The following is an 18,888-nucleotide window of genomic DNA, read 5'->3' as shown; positions in this document are numbered from 1 at the left end:
GATTGAGCTGAGATAGCTGTGTAATTGAGTAAATTTGAATTCGAATATGGTTTACTTGAGTTCCATCCAACGTATATTTTTAAGTTTAAACTCACTCGATTAATCTCGTTTACCAATTTTTATATTTAAGTTCAAATTTAAATTCTAACTCAAAAATTAAGCCTAAAATTAATTATATATATTAAGCGTATTAATATAATTTAACAATATAAAAATATAAAATGCGACTCAATCGATAATTAGAACTTAAGCTCGGCTCAATAATTATTTGATGATTATTACATCTAATGATTTGTATGTGAAATTAATTTGATAAACTTACAAGATCATTTAATATGGAACCGGTTTTGATTTATTGGTCGGAGACAATATCGCATAACGAAAATTGTCCACTTTTCACTACCTAAATTCTTCATAATGTAGGGAAACTTAAAATATTAATGGGTTTGGGTTTTAATCCATTTGGGGAACCCAATTTAATATTTTCAACATTATTGAGTTGAGTTTGAATTTTTTTTAAGTTAAACTCAAGTAGTTTGTATATACCGATGTCCCATTTACATTTCTAACTGAGTTTCGTCATAAAAAAATGAGTGTAAATATCTTACCAAATATCGACTCAAACCTAACCCGACTCATTAATATATCTAATTGTGATTGTTTCGCGATTTTTCTAAAAGCACAAAGTTAGATACAAGTGTTTGTTCTCTCTTAGCATGTTTTTCCATCGAGGTGTTAGTTGCCTAGGTGTCTGGTGGCTAATGTACTGTTGAGTTTTGGTCTAATTACCTTTGTCTAAGATTGGGTTTGGATGGGCGATTGGATGCGGTGTGGTGCGTTTAGCTTACTTTTTGTCTCACGCAACAGTACCGCTACAATATCTAATCTCACCGCCACCGCTATTTTTACACTAACCGCAGGTAAACGCACCGCCCATCCAAACTCACCCTAAATGAAACACTCGTGTTGGTAAGTTATTTAAGATTTATTCGAAAAAAATTAAATTCGATTCGATAATTATTGAGTTGAGATCAAATTATCAATTGAGTCAAATTCAAGCCTAATAATATTTAACTTGAACAATTCATGACTCTTATCGAGTTTTTTTATATTTTTATATTATTAAATTACGATATTATTCTTAATACATTATTAACCTTAAATACAAAATTGATAAATAAGCTCAATCGAGCTCAAACTTAAAATAAATGTTTGATCGGATATAAACAAAATTGAGTAAAATTTAACTCATATTTTAGATTTAATTAACTTTAAATAATAGTGCGTTTACTATTATATTTAAAAGTGCTTTTTATATTAGAAAAAATTGAAAATGTTAGCTTTTGGCTTGTAATAATTTATTTATATTAATTACAAATTATAAATATAATATATATTCAAATTAAATTTACAAATAATTTATATTAATTATTTAAAACATATTTAAAATTATATTAATATATAACAAATGGCAATATAACTTAAATTACATATTTGTTAATAGGTTAAAACATATTATAAGTCTTTGTATTTTTTACAAATTTAAAATATAGTCTCTATACTTTTATTTTTAAGAATTTAGTCTCTTTATTTTTCAGATTTTAAAATTCAGGTACAATTGCTAGATAATTTCTTATATCGGTTTTGTTTTAATGTTATAACGAATCTTTATTTTGTTTTTTTTATCATACTCATATTAGATTCAGATCGATAAAAAACAAACAATCAAATAAAATTAAACTCAAAATTTCGCTGATAAATTTATTTTGTTAAATTAAAATTCATTACAATATCTTAGAAATTAAAAAAACTAAATTAAAAATTAAATTTCAAATTTAAGGAAATTACTATTTTAACCATGTCCATATCAAAATAATATCTATACTATAATCTAGTGGCAGTATCACCCCATACCAAAAGGGACCGAAGAAGATGGCGTAAGCCAAGAGGCCATACCGTTTATTTACTTTTTCCTAGGTTAAAATATGATATAAGTACACGTATTATCCGTAAATTTAGAATTTAATTTATATATTTTTTAGAATTTTAGTCTATTTATATTTTAAAATTCAGGTCCAATTGCTAAGATTATTAAAATTATTTTACTAAATTCAATATCATTATAATGTTATTTTTTAAGTTATATGGCTATCAAGTGAGTATTTCTTTTTATTTTAAAATGTCACATCAACAAATTTAAGCAAAAATTGACAATATTAAAAATTGGACCTGAATTTTGAAAATTAGAGGGATAAATTCCTGAAAGTAAATGTATAGGGACTAAATTCAAAAGTTGTGAAAATTCTAAAGACTTGTGCCATATTTTAACCTTTTCTATTAGGCAGAATCAAAGACAGGAGATAAAAGACATGAAAAGTGGTCAAATTGTGCTATTAGTTCCTATACTTTGCACAAACTATGGATTTAATTTTTTGTATTTTAGTGTGTTACGTTTTACTCTCTCTAGTTTTGGAATTAGTCAATTTTAATCTTTATACTTTACGAATTTCAATGTTTTAGTTCTGACCCACAATAGCGGCTAAATTCGTTTAGTTAAATTCTTCTATTAATCTTGTACTATATGTAAAGTTGTAAATTTTTCATATTTTTCAATTAGACCGAATTTAATCCCTACAATTTTTGAATCTCAAAATTTCATTATTGACACAAACGACAACTATTAAATCTATTAACTGACTTTTTCTTAAAGTATTACGTAGATAACATAATGTTACACATTGAATAATATATTCACCACCTCAACATTTGGAAGTAATCTAACTTATTGAATTTAACATATATCGTTTAGTCCGACTGGACTTTCAAAATTCGAAAAGTAGAAAGATTAAAAATGATCAAATTAAAGTACAAAAGACTATATCTACAATTTATATATATACAAGGACTGATAACAAAATTTAACCTTGGTAAGCAGAATCAAAGTTAGGAGAAAAAAGACACACACACACACAGAAAAGGCATAAAAAATTAGCCTCCATTTCTCCTTTCATTTTCCCAAAACTTCCTTCTCAACATCTTTCTTTCTTTTACAATTGAACAACTTGGAACTCTGTATAAATCCATATCCATCTTTCCAAAATCTTGAATTTCATACTCTCTCTTCTTCTTTTTTCCAATTGAAAAAGAAAAGAGCTGTACAAATTTTGATGCTAAGAAGATAGAGCTAAAAACAATGGCGTTTGATCTAGAATCTTTGGCAGAGGCAACATCAGGAGCCATTGGAGCTCTTGTCAGCACCTCCATTTTATACCCACTTGATACTTGTAAAACCAAGTATCAAGCTGAAGTTAGAGCTCACCATCAACAAAAATACAGGTCCATTGTTTTAGATTTTTTTTTTGTTTTCGGGTCCCACCTGAAAATTTTTGGATATTTTTATTTACTACCTTTTTTTTTTTAATGATTGTTTGGGATTTTATTGGAAGACTAAATGATTTAGAATTGGGAAGTTTAATTTTTTGAGAATTTTTTTATTTGGGTTTGACTTGTTTTCAGTAATTTAATCATAATTTGTTGCAGTTCTAGAATTAAACTACCTTTTTTTTAATGATTGTTTGGGATTTTATTGGAAGACTAAATGATTTAGAATGGGGAAGTTTAATTTTTTGAGAATTTTTTATTTGGGTTTGCCTTGTTTTCAGTAATTTAATCATAATTTGTTGCAGTTCTAGAATTAAAGAGCTGCTTTGATTTGGTGTTTTGATATATATGCATTGGTTCATACAGGAACACTGCTGATGTTTTGTGGGAAGCTATAGCTAACGGTCAAGTTCTTTCATTGTACCAAGGTCTTGGGACCAAAAATTTGCAGTCTTTTATTTCACAGTTCATCTATTTTTATGGATATAGCTTCTTTAAAAGGCTGTACTTGAAGAAAACTGGAAACAATACTATTGGGACTAAAGCAAATTTGATTGTTGGTGTTGCTGCTGGGGCATGTACTGTTATAATTACACAGGTACTGGTGTTTTGATTGTTGTGTATATGTGTATATATATAGGCATATTTATGTATGTATGATCAGAACATTACTTGGGAGTTTGGTTTGCATGTGGGCCATTTAAGAACTTTGTATTGTTAGATTCACTAATAGAACTGTGATAACCATGTAATGAATCTTGTTCAGATATTAGATGGAATTATATACTAAAACCATTGCTTTCTTTTGGAAACCGGAAGTCGAAACTTGTTCGTTTAGCTGCCAATGAGGCCTGGTTGTGGTGGCAAAGATTGAGGCCTTGAGTGCCCAAGTTCGAGTGCCACCTTGTGAAAATTATGTGTAAGCTAACTAGCTAGTTAGTTTGAGTTGAATTAAGTTATTCAGTTCAGTGCTTGTAATGATTGATTCTTATTGGAATTGTTGATATAATTAGTTAGTTGTAACTTCGAAAAGGGCGAAAAAAAGTCTTGTTTGTTTAGCTAGAAAAAGGACTTAATCCTTGAAAAAAATCAATCCATTCACATTTCTTGAATTCAAAAGGAAAAGGATACATGGCTATCATCCATAATAGATTCTTTAGCTACAATGTATGGGAATTCTTATTTCCATGCAAGCTTCCTTATCCTCCTTGTATGTTTTATGGTTCCCTTACTATGCCTAATGAGCATCCCAATTTTGTGTTACTATTGGATATTGGGATCTGACTTTAATATGCACCAGCCCTTGGATACAGCATCCTCGAGAATGCAGACAAGCAAATTCGGGAAATCCAAAGGACTTTGGAAGTTGCTTTCGGAGAGCTCTTTGAGTGAAGCATTTGATGCTCTTGGCATATCTCTTCTCCTCACTACAAATCCATCTATTCAGGTACTTGACCATGCCTTCTGCAATATAGGTTTGTATTAATAGCAAGTATATTGAGTGTAGTTGAATTGTAAATCGATTTCAAGATCCCAAATATCGTATTGTTTTAGTTTCATTTTGTTTTCAGTTGATGGGAAAAATTAGGATATGACATTACAATGTCTTAAAACTTAATTTTCTGCAGTATACTGCATTTGATCAATTGAAACAAAGGCTACTTAAGAGGCAGCTAAAGGAGAAAACCAGTACAAACTCATCCCCCGAGGCTCTTTCAGCTTTCTCTGCATTTGTACTCGGTGCAGTCGCAAAGTGTATCGCAACTTTTGTGACTTACCCTGCTATAAGGTACTTTGTCAATTCTATCTGGCATCCTCTAGCATGATGTCGAACTGGATAATGTAGACCTCCTTTCCTTGGCAGGTGTAAGATCACGATTCAGGCTGCAGACTTGGATGACAACAACGAAACCGAGGAAGCTGAATCAAAAAAACAAAAGACGGTTTCGGGGGCACTCTATACAATATGGAAAAGGGAAGGGCTGCTCGGTTTTTACAAAGGAATAGAAGCACAAATCTTGAAGACCGTTCTAAGCTCGGCATTGCTTCTAATGATAAAGGAGAAGATCTCAAAGAGCACATGGGTCTTATTGCTTGCACTTAGAAGGTATCTTTTTATGACCCAAACTAGATTAAAGAGTGCTTAATGAAACTTTTTTAAAGATTCATGTTTCAACAACAATAAGTTGTTCTAAACAGTACAATTGTTTAAAGATTGTAAGCAGCCTGGAAGTAAATTTCGTTTTCTAGATAGCTTCAACTTGGATTATTTTCGATTTTACGATCAATTATCAAGTTATATACCTATGTTCGAGTACCATCTATGTAAACCATGATTAATCGTGAGTTGAATTAGTTTTACGAATTAATTATTCAATTCAGAGCTTATATACCTATGTTCGAGTACCATCTATGCAAACCATGTTTAATAGTGAGTCGAGTTAGTTTTATGAATTACTTATTCAGTTCGGTGCTTTATAAGTTGTAACTTTGGGAAAGATGTTTTTTGAAATTTCAGCTTGAGCTTCCTTGTGCATCCAAGGATAGCTTTTAGTGCAAGTAATTATAACTTTTAAATTCATAATCAAGAATTTGAGGGTATCTCAGTAAAAGTACCATAGAGGCCCTTATACTAGAAGTCAGATTACATTTTGTCATCTCTACTCAAAAAATGAGAATTAATACATGTACGTTAAATCTAAGAGTAAATTTACCATTCTATTAAAAATTGGTCTTTGTATGACAATATGCAATATATGTGGCATGTTGTATGTCGCTGTCTTATTGTTTCGTCAGTCATGCTAGTTTTTAATAGTACAAATGAGTGAAAATTTTAATTGAAATTACCAGTTTGCTCTTTGATTTAGGGTGTAGAGATTAATTTGCTCATTTTTTGGGTGGTGGGTAAAATGCAATCTAATTCCTAGTACAAGAACCCCTATGATACTTTTACCTAGTATATGAGTATCCCACATCTAATGTTGATGATTTTGTGAAAAGTTTTTGTTAATAATTTTTTTTTTCGGATATAAACTTGAAATAACTCGAGACCGAAAAGATTCAAATGAAAAATGATTGTCAAAACTTTGTACGAACTCGAAATAACTTAAAATTGAAAATATCCAAGTGTAAAACACGTACAAACCTGAAATGTCTCAAACTAATATGCTTAAGGTCGGACATGAAATAATCCAAGGTCTAAAATATCACATTATTGTTAACCGGACAAAACCCACACCGAGAACAATAAGAAATTACCTATCTAACCCGGAATCATATGAAAATTTTCCCAAAAAGGGAAAAAAATAATCCAAGCTTATTAGTACATGAAAACATATGATTTTTGTGTAGTCTTTAAAGGGTTAGCTGCTCATAACATGTAGAAAGCAGCCATGAGGAGCAATAGAAGGTGATGAATTATGGTTATCTTGGAAACTGAATTGGCCGCACTAGTAGTAGCAGCAGTAGTAGCCGTAGCGTAGTTTCCTTCAGTTGTACTGGTTGTTAGGACAACAACAATCCAGTCTCCTTCAGAACCGATCCCGATTCCTGTATACTTGGTTTCATTGAGGTTTCCGGAGTATTGAGACTGCGTAAAATTAGTGAGCACAAGACTCGGAGCCAGGTTCGGAACACAAGCAGGCATTACTGCTCCGTCCCTTGTGACGGAAACGTTCAAATGGCATTTGGCTAGAAGGTTTGGATAGTTGGCAAACTGTGGTTCGGTGCCTGGGACAGTGTTGGCGCCTGTGGAGTTTGTGCAAGGTTGGTTCTTGAATTCTTCGGCTAGTTCATCAGCAAGGCACTCGGCGTTCTCATTTGTTGTTAGGCTTGTCAAGTTTAACGAAGCTCGGTAACTGTTGATGCCTTTAAGAAGATCATCTTCCTCGTCTGTTGATTGTCAAGACGAAATCCGATGATTAGATACGTATTGCAGATGCTAACAAAGTAAATGCAAGACAGTGCAACTCATGAAGTTACTCAAAAATCGAACCTGTTAATCCATAACAAGGCCAATCATGTTACAGTATAGGAGAAAAACATTTCTTATATTAACATGATTCATTCAACTTCACAAACACTTTCCTCATGAACAACATCTTAGAATGCGGGAACTAGTAACTATTTTCTGCAGTCAGAGAGTAACACGAAAACTTCTAGTTCCAAGAGGGAACTGGACTGACAATCTCAAACCCGGATTCTAGCAATATGGCAACACACAACATACTTTTACACGAATCAAGGGATAGTAACTGAGAGAACAATAATAGCAGAACCGACCTTCCGAAGACTCTAACATACACATCAATTATGGCAAAACAAAAACAAGTTCAATCTGGGAGATCTGCTCGAGATCCTTCGAGTGGGGGCCTATATGAACCCCAATTTGCTAGTTCATGTTAGCCTATTTCCGATTAGGAGCTCTCTTCGACAAGCTCCATATACATATATCGTAAATCAAAGGTTCATTACAAGATAAGAATCATAACAAGGGCAAGACATTATCGATCGAAGTAGGTTTTCCCGTGAACTGCCGGAAATACAATCCGTAACTCTTAACATACTTCAGTTTCAGACAAAACAGGAGAACTATAAAGATGATGCCGATAATTACCTTGCGGTTGTTCTCATTAGCTAGATTTTCTCACTGACCGGACATACCCAAAACGGCATTACACTGTAAGTTCAAACCAAGCTTTGAATGTAAATACTTGAACCTATTACCTCAAATCTTCTTTTAAGGGACTGAGATAACACTAAGTACGAACTTCCACAAGTTGCTAAGCCAGTAAATTTCTAATAAAGCTCTAATGCCGGATCTATTCAATATCGATATAGATCAAGTTTGTCATGTAACTTTATGTTCTAATCCGACCAAGAACAAGAAACAAGTAACAATGACAAGCAGGATGAATTGCAACTATCCATGTTCTTCAAACAACAAAAGACCAAAAAAAAGGCTATAACAGAACACCAATTGAAACACATTTAGGTTAATAATTAGACAAAGAAAAAACCCTACAAGATGCATCCAAATGGGTTCATAGATATGGATTTGCAAGCAGAACATATAAGAAAAAAGGGGAAAAAATTAGCTAATACCTGCATTGAATAACCACTTAAGAAGAGTAAAATTTACACAGATTTCAGAGAAATTAACAAGGTCAATGGTCAAACAACACTGCTTAAGCAACAAAGCAAAGTACCCAGATCCAGAAAGTTAAAAGAAGCAAAAAAAAAAAGAAAGAAAGGTTACCATTGTCACAGAAAACAGGGGAGATGATGAAGAGAATGGAAAGGAGCACTGGGAAGAAAAGAGAGATCTTTGAAAATGCCATTGCTTGATGATGACGGTGATGATGATGAGATATTTGAGATGGGAAGTTTTTGTCTGAAAGGAGAGTGTGTCTGAGGTGGAAGCTTTGTCTGAAAGACGTTGTATGACCAAGAGGGACCGACACAGAGATCACAACAGAGTTTTCAGACCTTAGCTATTCCTTTTGGGGTAAACTACAACCAAATCACTAAAATATTAATAAGTTTACAGTTTGGTCATTCAATTTCAAACAGTTACAAAATCATCATTGAACTATTCGAAAGTTTTAATTTTAATTATTAAACTATTCGAATATTTTTATTTTAGTCATTGGATTGTTAAGTTTTTTTTCAAAATCCGGCTAGTGAGCTCCAAGGGACGATTCGTCAATGAAATCGATTTGATGGTTAGTGTCAGAAATCAGATAAAAAAGTTGTTTAGATTTCAGTTTGCATATTTGTGACGTTCAAAGATGTTTCATTAAAAAAAATGGTTGAATTGTAAAAGAGAAGAGGAAGAGGAGCTTTCGATTGATGCAGACGATGCGAATAAAAAAGCCATATAACAATGATTTTAACAACTCAATGACTTAAAATGAAAGCTTTCAAATAATTTAATGACCATTTTATAATTTTTTAAACTTTCATGATCAACACATAAACTTTTTAATAATTCAGTGATCTTAAATGTAATTAAAAATATATATATATATATTTATTTAAAAAGATCACATGGGCAGTACTTTAATTTCATTTGTTAGAGATTTACAACAACCTATGAAATAGTTCTTTTAACATTTATTTAATAACTGTAATGTGATTCATTCAAAGGGGCATTCTTCGATCCAATACATATAATTGGGAAGACTTAGTTTTGCTCGAATCTGGAGGTGGATGAACCTAGAAAACCGACCACCTCATGTTGTCTCTCGACACAAACGCGAGCTCGAGTGCTTAAGGTTAATATGTGACCTTAGATGTCATTTAAGGATTAAGAGTTCAAATCCTACCAAGGACACGGTGCACACGTTCTCTTGGTAGGTAGTTGTGCACCACATACGACCTAATCTGATTAGGCGCTCTCATTTTATGAACTTAGCCTCAAATACTTAGGCTCTCATCAAAGTCGAGAGACAAAATTCCAACCCAACCTATTGAGCCAAGAGATGTCTTTACCTTTATTTTTGCTGTGTCACCAATAACTGTACACCATCCTAGTAATCTCGACTCAGAGTTTCAAGGAAGAGGAAGCATTGTATAGTATACATAAGGATAGCTTGTAAAACAACTTTTATAAAAATTTCTCTTCCATTAAAAGAAAGAAATTTGTCGAACCAACCTCAACTCTACCTCTAACTTTATCAATGAGATTTTTAAAGATACTTTTCTTTCCATGATCTGTTGGGAATCTGAGGTACTTCTCTAGATTAAAGATTCTTTGAACCCGAATAGATTCTGAATCTCTTATCTTTCATGAGTTTTTTTTTTTTGAGTTTAAAAACAATATTAATTTCTCATTGTTGATTTTTTATCCTAAGTTATCCTAGTAAGTTTTTAACATATCCATATGTTTTTCCTTACTAACCTTATATGCTTTAGCAAACCTTAGACTATCATCAGCAAAGAATAAGTGATTGACCTTCAAGCCATTTTGGCATGCTTGACTCTCAATTCATCCTTCAAATCATAATATTTCTTAAGCAAAGTTGAAAGGCCTCATACACAAGTTAAAAAAATAATAATAATAAACAATGAGAGGGTATCTCCTTATTTGAGCCCTTTCAATAATCTTGTGGTTAAGGATAAAGGTGCTCATGGCCGGGCGGCCCGGCCCGATGGCCCGCCTAAAATATGAAAGGGTTCGGGTAAAATATAGGCCCAAAATATAAATTTGGGCAAAAAATAAGGCCCGTTTAGAAAACGGGTTGGGCCTCGAGCACCACCTTTTTCCCCAGGCCCGGCCCGGCCCGAATATATAATAAATATTTATTTTTTATTTTTTATTTTAAAATATTTTTAAAATACTTTTTTATTTTTTATTTTTAAATTAAATTTTTGGTGTTTATTCAAAAAATAAGCCGGGCCGGGCTGGGCTCGGGCTTAGGATTTTTTCTTGGGTCGGGCCTGGACAAAATTTTAGGCCAAGGGCTGGGCCAGGCCTAGGACGCGAGCTAAATTTTTTTGGGCCTGGCCCGGCCCATGAGCACCTCTAGCTAAGGATAATAGAGTAAGCTTTACTCATTTTGTATATGATAAGCTTTACTCATATCAAGCTTGAAGGATATATTTATCATTTTTTTTCTTTTCTTCTTTGATTTAATAAAGTGCGTATGTTCATAAGCTAACATAACATTATCCATAATTGTTCTTCTCTAGAAAAGAGTATTTTGATTTTCATTAATGCATCGCGAAAAAATTGATTTAAGTTTGTTGACAATAATCTCTGAAACAACTTTGTAAATCACGTTACAAAGGTTAATAAATTTGAAGCAGGTTGTGTTACAAAGATTATCAACCTTCGGAATCAGAAAAATTAAAGTTTGATTGAGTCCTCACAAATTAATGGATCTATTTAAAACCCCTGAGTGTTCACATAATCATTTCCAATGAAATTTCAAAATTCATGATAAAACATAGCACACACAGGGGATCTATTTAAACCCCCAAAGTGTTCACATAATCATTTCCAATGGAATTTCAAAATTCATGATAAAACATAGCATACACAAGAGCGAAACTAAAAATATTTTAGAGACCGAGATTAAGTTATATATTTTTATGGTAGCTAAAATATATTTCACTTAATATTAACTCACATCTTTATAATTTTCAAAAATGTTAAATCGAACTTTTAATATTTTTAAAAACCGAACTATAATTTTACTATAAATTAACTTATAAATTTTGAAGAGGTTTCAAAATAAAAAATTCCTACCTACCTCTTTATTCGCCTCACCAACTCACTATTAACATAAAAATAAATTGAAGTAGTGTAATGTTTTCTTTTAAGATAAGGTAGAACATATTATTTAGCTTCTTCTTTTTTTTCAAAAAATTATTTTTCTATAACTATGAAAAATAAAAGCTTATATTAAATTTCTTTGTGTTTTTCCCTTTTTGGAACTCTTGATTTTACATTAAACAGTAACAATAAACTTAGATGGAACAAATTTTTAATATAAATTTTTATGAATGAACACATTTTATTAATTTTATTGTTTGAAAAAATGCACAAAAATGTATTAAATGACAAGAATTCACGTGGTACATATATAATAATAATGTTGTACATATAAACAAAACAAAATAAAGAAATTACCAAAATCATTTAAAAGACAAAAACTTCTTTTCTCTTCAATGATGACAGGCAAGTTCCAGGTTTTGATGGATTGATTGGTCGGTTCAAAAATTATATTATATATTGTCCTTTTTTTTATTAATACAAAAAAATTATAGATTCGAGTGCGTTAAAACTAAAGGTGCTCATGGGTCGGACCGGATCGGGCTCAGAAAAATTTTTTGGCCCGGCCCGAGAAAAAAATCATAAGCCCGGACCTGGCCCGGTCTGGTCCGTTTTTTAAATAAATACCAAAAATTTATTTTAAAAATTAAAACAAAAATTAAAAAAAAAGTATTTTAAAAATATTTTAAAATTAAAAAAGTATTTTAAAAAAATTAAAATTTAAAAAATTTAAAAAAAGTATTTTAAAAATAAAAAAAATAAAAATATTTATTATATTCGGGCCGGGCCAGGCCCGGGCCAAAAAAGTGGTGCCCGAGGCCCGGCCTATTTTTTAATCGGGCCTCGTTTTTTTGCCCAAGCCCATATTTCGAGCCTATATTTTTACCCAAACTCTCCCATATTTCGGGCAAGCCGCCCGGCCCATGAGCACCTCTAGTTAAAACACATTGCTCTCTTATTTCAATGGGAAGTTTCTTTTTTCTATTGGCCATTGCTTGAGTGGAGGCACTCATCGTTGAGGGGACGCGAGTTCTTCGATAAAAAGAGGGAGAAATGTTGCTTGGAAAGGAGTTGAAGATTGATTGCGTAATGTCTAATATTATCTTGATCCTACGAGCGGACATGGATTTAAACCTTCGAAGATGAGATTATTTTTTGTTTTCCGAACAATCTAAAAAAGTATTATTTCTTAAAGTGACATATAAATAGATTATAATTGAAGTTAATCACTTGAGTTAATTTGATAACAACGTAATAAAAATAAATTTTAATTATATTTTTTATACTTTTTTGTGATTTTTTTAAATTTTGATCATTTACCTTTTAAATATATTATAAATATTTTTAATAAAATGGGTTTTAAATACATTTTTTATAAAATTTAATTAATTAAAATATTTAAAATAATTGTGATCAAAATTAATAATATTTAAACTATAAAAATCAAAATGTGAAAATCTTATAGGGACAGAAAGGAGCTTTAAAATTTATCAAATAATAAATATGTTATTTAACTCAAGTAAATTATAAGTAGAGTCACAAAATATTTGCATTTAAGTATAAAATTTACATTTATTCCAAATTTAATCACTTGATAACACTTACATTTTACATTTCATAATAAATAATATGTTATTTACTATGAAAAACTATCCACTAAATTCTTCAACAAAATATATCTAAAATTATTTATTTTATTTTATTTTATAACTAAAAATTTTATTGTAAGTGTATACATATGGAAATCACGAATTTATAGTATAGATATATATTTAAAAATAACACATAGTAAACAATAAAACGTATTATTTTAAATTAATTAATCATAATAATTCATGAAATATGTATTATATTAAAATAAAAATAGATTAAATTATGAGAGAAATGAAATCTAAACACATAGATACATCAGATAAACAATGCTAAATGCACTATAATAATTTATAATGGCTTTGTCATCAATTGTGAGTTAGTGTCGAATTGACTTGTAACACCAACTCAATTAACAACATTATTAATATTAGAAATCCTATCACACGCGAATGCATGTGGAAACCATGTATTTAAAACACAGGTGTGGTAAAAATAACATAGAATAAATAATGAAGTAAGATTTGAAACTAATAATAATATCACGTGCAATATGTACAAAATTAAAATAAAAAATTAGTTTAACCTATAAGTAAAAGAAAATTAAAATAGTTTACTTAAGATTAATGATTATTGGTGTAATGGTAAAGAATTTGTTTATAAATCTATTAAACACAAATTTAATCCGTAGATATGTTAATTTAGTTTTTTTTTATTTAAAAATTATAGTAAAGTATGAAAAGACAAAAAGACCATTAAAATAATAATAATAGTCATTTAATAAACTGAACAGAATTGGTATTTAATTAATTCGTGACACCAACTTAATTAGAGATTCTATTAATAGTATAGAAGTATAGATACGCAAATTTAGTGAGAGAAAATATTTTATATTAAAAGTTAGTTTTTTAAAAAAATTTATTTAAGATTTATTATTAATGTAGTGATAAAGAATTTATTAAATACGGGTTTAATATCATTTTAATTCATTTATTTAAAATGATTGAAATACCCCTGTATGCTCCATTTACATCCCACTCAAAAGCTGTCACAATCATCACATACCAGATATCACAGGCATTGCACACATATTTAGTGCTCACCAGCTACCAAATCATTAACGTTTTTTTTATTCATTTATTATACAAAATTAATAAGAAAAAAATTAAAAAGAAAAATATAATTACATTTTTTTTTCTCCAAGGATACCCAATTCAATGGTATAAATTTGTCATACAACTTTATTCCCAGAATTGAGCGTCCTTCAATCAAATATTACATTTTCTAACACTGCCAAAATGATGGACCAACAACCTGTGATCCTATTCCAAAATTCATTGTAAAAATTTCTTCTATCTTTCTGTATAGGTGATGATGGTGTATTTAAATTAAGAGGTTTCAACAATGGAGAATCACACGCCTTTGTTGCTTCATAATGTTGATGATGAGTTGAATGTGTGATTGGTGGATTGCTTGAGGAACACAGCATAGAGTAGCTCGTTCCATGCGTCGGGCACTCCGGGTAAGCACCAGTGACTGCAGTCTTGCCGATGAATCGGAGCCGGGCTTTCCTTGGGACCTAAATAGTATAGCGACGCGTGCCCGTCTTTCCTTGGTGCTGTCATTTGAGTGATGTTTAATATGTCGAATTTTATTCCATGGGATGTGTTTGAGTGAGGTGATAACACATCCTTTACTATTTCGAGAAGCTCCCAAGTTTCCGATGGCACTAATGTTGTTCCCAGCTCCGGCAAAGTCTCGAGGTGGCAGCTTCCCCCGGTTCTCCAATCCCCTCCTCTGCAAAAGTCATACGAAATTGCGCCGTGAACTTCACGGTCGATTTTTTACCTCAAATGTTCAATTCTTCAAAACAAGGATGCAAAATAAATAAAACCGACAAACCTGAAATGTACGGGAGCGAAAGTGCGGAAGTAGACCTTGGTCTTACTCATATTCACCTCGTTGCGTAGCCACTGCATCACAGTCTCCAAAGACCTCTGATACGCATGTTCTATGGTCATCTTGGTTTCGATTTTTTCCCCGACTTGAAAGTAACATCCCCTGACACACACAAATGAGAAGTTTTTAAGATCAGATTAGTTAGTTCCTTCCACCTACATCAACCATACATGAACATATGATTACTACAAGCACCGAATCTCAGTTTCTATTCACGATCGGGCCTTCTCCTTCATACCATTCCTCCCTTTCATGTAGGGTATAAGAAACAAAATCCAAACCAACATACATTGAACTGATATGCAACCCAAATCAATAACGGAGAAGATGTAGGGTCCATTGTAGTTAAATGTTGAAATTGTCATTTAAAATGGACCTATGCATGCATGCAGGCCACCACAGTTCAAAACTACCTTCTCTGTTTAGTTTCATCTACAATATATATGGGACCCTCTTAGATATCACATTGGCATCTAAGATACATACATGCATGCATGCATGGTCCTACTAAGGTAGAAGCAGATTTCACACTAGCAAGTATAGAAGAAAAAAAGCCCTTTCCAAAAGCAAAGTTGTTGAGCTGTCACCATACCATGCATTATCATTTCAATTAAAACCCTAAATTTCCCATTCTGAATGTCAAAATTATCAACCATAAGGGCCCTCCACTTATCCTAATCTACAAAAGCTGCACCCATTCAGTCATTTTCACCATAGCATGCTTGAGAAAGACTCATCTTTCATTGCATAATTTTACTAACATATTAAAGCATAAATCGGATACCAACCCGATAATGTCTTCAATCAAATCAACCTGCTTATAAATAACAATATATAGATTAGAAGACGATAAAGAATATCAAGAGGAAGGAATGAAAATAGTTTACCCTCTAACGGTCTTCTCGTAGTTCCACCAATGGCCGGTGTTGAAGACCAACAAATCGGCATCTTTCCACCTAAATGAATTCCAATCCATTCGATCCAACTTAAGGGTTGTCTTGATGTTTTGCGGAGACCCGGCAGGCGGCCTGCTTTGTACAACAAGGAAAGGAGATCGGTAGTACTCAACGGTACAATTGTAATCCTTGAACTTGAATATCAAGAACCCCTTATGCTTTGTAATCGGATTGCCATTCACTTCATATATTGAATCTTTATTAGCAACTGCAGAAGCAAGCATGCAGAGGAGTGATTCCCATTGGTTTCTTCCAATGGAATCACCCACAAAAACCAATCGCTTGTTCCGCAACATCTCTAACATCACTTTTCCATCAAACCTGCAGTTTACAAAAGAATGCCATTAAAGAGCTTCAGTCAATTAACCAGGAACTCTTGGTGAAGAACCGACACACCCTCAAGGTTTTGTCTCTCGGCTTTGAAGAGAGTTTAAAGGCGCCTCTTAAAGCCATTGAAGAGCGAGAGCACATGGAATTTCATGGCCACTAAAGACCAAGCAAATGGAGGGCAGTTCGACCCCAAGACCTCTAGCATATAGAGGTCTGTATCTTACAAGTCATAGGTTCGACACCATACACTAGACGCCCCTAAGCTCTCCTTAGAGGCGGAGGACAAACATTTCAGGGTGCATTCAACGCAACAATACAATACCTTTCCATAATCGACAAGATATACTGTAATCAAAACTAGTATTAGAAAACAACGTTTACATGTGAAAACAAAATCAACTACTAAACAAATAGAAAGCCAATTTTGTCATAATTGTTTAATTTAAAAAAGACTACATATAAGTCCACGATTGAGGCTTATCTACCGTATAAAATGGCCATGAAAACTACATGAATGGAACAAATCAGAAACCAACAAGGATGATGTTGACATAAATGTAAAAAGACAAAAACTTTATCAAAAATCACGGGAAACCACATCACAAATTGGCTTTACCATCGACCATTTCTTTATCAAATTTGCTTTGCATATCAAATAGGAACCAAATGAAACGGGGGTCATTTTCATTGTGCAGAGTTTCTAATACTTCATGATTAAGCCACTAAACCGATAAAATTATTGAAGGAAAATAAGCACTGCATATCAAATAATGAAGAACAATAAGAACCTGGGGAGGTTACAATGCTTAGGCTGCCATCTCCATTTAGTGTAGAACAAATCTGGCCGTCCATTTTCAGTACACCTAAACCCTTCATCAAGAAAGCTACAATCACGAGATTCATAAAGGGGGTACGTTTCATCCCAGACCCAATCACCATCAAACACGTCACACCCTTCACCTTCAAAACTCAAGAAATCAACTCTTTTGACAATATCACTTGAAGAAGAAGAAGAAGAAGAAGAAGAAGAAGAAGAAGAAGAAGAAGAAGACTCATCTAGTTTAAGCCACATGAATCTATCTGACTGAGTTGGAACCCTGTACCCTTTAACCACAGCTCTATAATCCAAGTAAAAGAAACAACAAATCACACAAACAGCAGCAAGAAAGAAGCCAAGAACCCCAACAGACGGCTCAAAGAGCCGTAATCTCTTGAAGCTCGGCATGGATTCATTGTCTTGCTGCTGAGAAGGACCTTTACACATTTGAAAAAACTAAAAGGAACTTGAATCTGGGTATTGTTTAATTTGAAAAAATGAAGAAAACCCAAAGAGAGAAAAGCGCAGTAAAAGGGGAAGGAAAGGGGATTAAGGTTTAAAGAGCATAGAAGTGTGCTTTTCAAGCAAAATAGAGCATGTTCATGTCCAATGGTGATGAACCATTTTTCTTCTTTTTTTTTTGGCTTTTGGGTTTTCTTTGCTTGGTAGGTCAGTTTTGTTTAAGTTATAAATGATGGGCAACAACAAAGAGAGAGAGAAAAGGATCAAAAATTTTAAAAAAATGGGTGTCGATGAAGCAAGGAAGCATTCATGGTGGAGTTACTATACTTTCTTTATCTTCTATCAGTTTCTTTTCTTTCCTTTTTTTCAGAGAATCATAAAAACAGGAACCTGTAAGCTACTGGGAAAATGGATTCATTCGAAATTCAAGAATCAAAAAACAAGAAAATAAATTCATAAAAAAATAAAGGGCGAGAGAGAGAGAGAGAGAGAGCGAGAGAGAGAGAAATAGTTGGTTTAAAAACATGGGGTCTAATAAAGACGGAGTTTTTCTTTTTTTCAGTTTCAATGTTCTATGAAAGGAGTGGGAAAGACTGGGGAGTGGGGAGTGGGGAGTGGGGACTTGATTTGCTTTTATTTCTTTTATTCAAAATATGCCGTTAGTCCATGTACTTTGGCATAATTAGAGACTTAGTCCCTATATTTACTAATCACTAAATCTTTTTTTATTTGAAAATCTTAATCTAATCACTAAAATCGTGTTAAATTTGCAATCAAAATTTACTAATTTTGGCATGTTGATTTGGCTACTCTCATATGATATAATGTAGAAGGAAATCAAAGACTTTTGTTTAGAGAGTCGAGATAAATTTATAAACTTTTAGCTAGGTTAAAATTAAAAATCAAAAGTTTAAATAAAACTAAAATTGAAAGTTTTAAAAAAATTTAGGGCTAAAAGTAAATTTATCATTTAACTAAGTGAGCCGAGGCCTCTTGAAAAATGAAAATATTAAATATTTTGGATAAAAAATATTAACAGTATTAATAATTGAACCATAATGTTTATATACAAAAATAAGATTATAAGGATTAAATCTTAAATTTTGCTAAAGTAT

General features: G+C 32.1%; 3 protein-coding genes across 4 annotated transcripts; 1 reads left to right on the top strand and 2 right to left on the bottom strand.

The window, feature by feature from the left end:
• Nucleotides 1–2,920: 2,920 nt before the first annotated feature.
• LOC107927640 (peroxisomal adenine nucleotide carrier 1) lies at nucleotides 2,921–5,758 on the top strand. Its single transcript, XM_016858748.2, has 5 exons — nucleotides 2,921–3,336; nucleotides 3,748–3,979; nucleotides 4,682–4,828; nucleotides 5,010–5,170; nucleotides 5,246–5,758. The coding sequence occupies exons 1-5, from the start codon at nucleotides 3,194–3,196 to the stop codon at nucleotides 5,526–5,528; spliced, it is 966 nt and encodes a 321-aa protein (XP_016714237.2). The 5' UTR covers nucleotides 2,921–3,193; the 3' UTR covers nucleotides 5,529–5,758.
• An 805-nt stretch (nucleotides 5,759–6,563) lies between these two features.
• LOC107927636 (uncharacterized GPI-anchored protein At3g06035) lies at nucleotides 6,564–8,916 on the bottom strand. Its single transcript, XM_016858745.2, has 2 exons — nucleotides 8,639–8,916; nucleotides 6,564–7,272 (listed from the first exon to the last, which is right to left on the bottom strand). Exons 1-2 carry the CDS (start codon nucleotides 8,718–8,720, stop codon nucleotides 6,752–6,754), a joined length of 603 nt encoding a protein of 200 aa, XP_016714234.1. The 5' UTR covers nucleotides 8,721–8,916; the 3' UTR covers nucleotides 6,564–6,751.
• A 5,440-nt stretch (nucleotides 8,917–14,356) lies between these two features.
• LOC107927766 (protein trichome birefringence-like 10) lies at nucleotides 14,357–18,371 on the bottom strand. Of its 2 annotated transcripts, none has more exons than XM_016858874.2 (4): nucleotides 17,283–18,371; nucleotides 16,096–16,485; nucleotides 15,152–15,310; nucleotides 14,357–15,046 (listed from the first exon to the last, which is right to left on the bottom strand). In XM_016858874.2, exons 1-4 carry the CDS (start codon nucleotides 17,756–17,758, stop codon nucleotides 14,680–14,682), a joined length of 1,392 nt encoding a protein of 463 aa, XP_016714363.2. In that variant the 5' UTR covers nucleotides 17,759–18,371; the 3' UTR covers nucleotides 14,357–14,679. The 2 variants fall into 2 exon arrangements, with proteins under 2 accessions (XP_016714363.2, XP_016714364.2); XM_016858875.2 differs by having other exon boundaries at nucleotides 14,357–15,077; nucleotides 17,283–18,365.
• Between the last annotated feature and the right edge of the window lie 517 nt (nucleotides 18,372–18,888).

The sequence above is a fragment of the Gossypium hirsutum genome, chromosome D02, assembly GCF_007990345.1.
Source record: "Gossypium hirsutum isolate 1008001.06 chromosome D02, Gossypium_hirsutum_v2.1, whole genome shotgun sequence".
Taxonomy (NCBI): domain Eukaryota; kingdom Viridiplantae; phylum Streptophyta; class Magnoliopsida; order Malvales; family Malvaceae; genus Gossypium; species Gossypium hirsutum.
The sequence above is the reverse complement of the archived record's forward strand: the minus strand, read 5'-3'. Positions and strand labels throughout refer to the sequence as shown.

Coding starts and splice junctions, on each gene's coding strand:
- LOC107927636 (XM_016858745.2), bottom strand. CDS start 8,720: ATGGCATTTTCAAAGATCTCTCTTTTCTTCCCAGTGCTCCTTTCCATT. Junction 7,273..8,638: donor CCCTGTTTTCTGTGACAATG/GTAACCTTTCTT, acceptor GACAATCAACAG/ACGAGGAAGATGATCTTCTT.
- LOC107927766 (XM_016858874.2), bottom strand. CDS start 17,758: ATGTGTAAAGGTCCTTCTCAGCAGCAAGACAATGAATCCATGCCGAGC. Junction 15,311..16,095: donor TACGAGAAGACCGTTAGAGG/GTAAACTATTTT, acceptor TGTGTGTGTCAG/GGGATGTTACTTTCAAGTCG. Junction 15,047..15,151: donor TTCGCTCCCGTACATTTCAG/GTTTGTCGGTTT, acceptor TGACTTTTGCAG/AGGAGGGGATTGGAGAACCG.
- LOC107927640 (XM_016858748.2), top strand. CDS start 3,194: ATGGCGTTTGATCTAGAATCTTTGGCAGAGGCAACATCAGGAGCCATT. Junction 4,829..5,009: donor CTACAAATCCATCTATTCAG/GTACTTGACCAT, acceptor AATTTTCTGCAG/TATACTGCATTTGATCAATT. Junction 5,171..5,245: donor GTGACTTACCCTGCTATAAG/GTACTTTGTCAA, acceptor TTTCCTTGGCAG/GTGTAAGATCACGATTCAGG.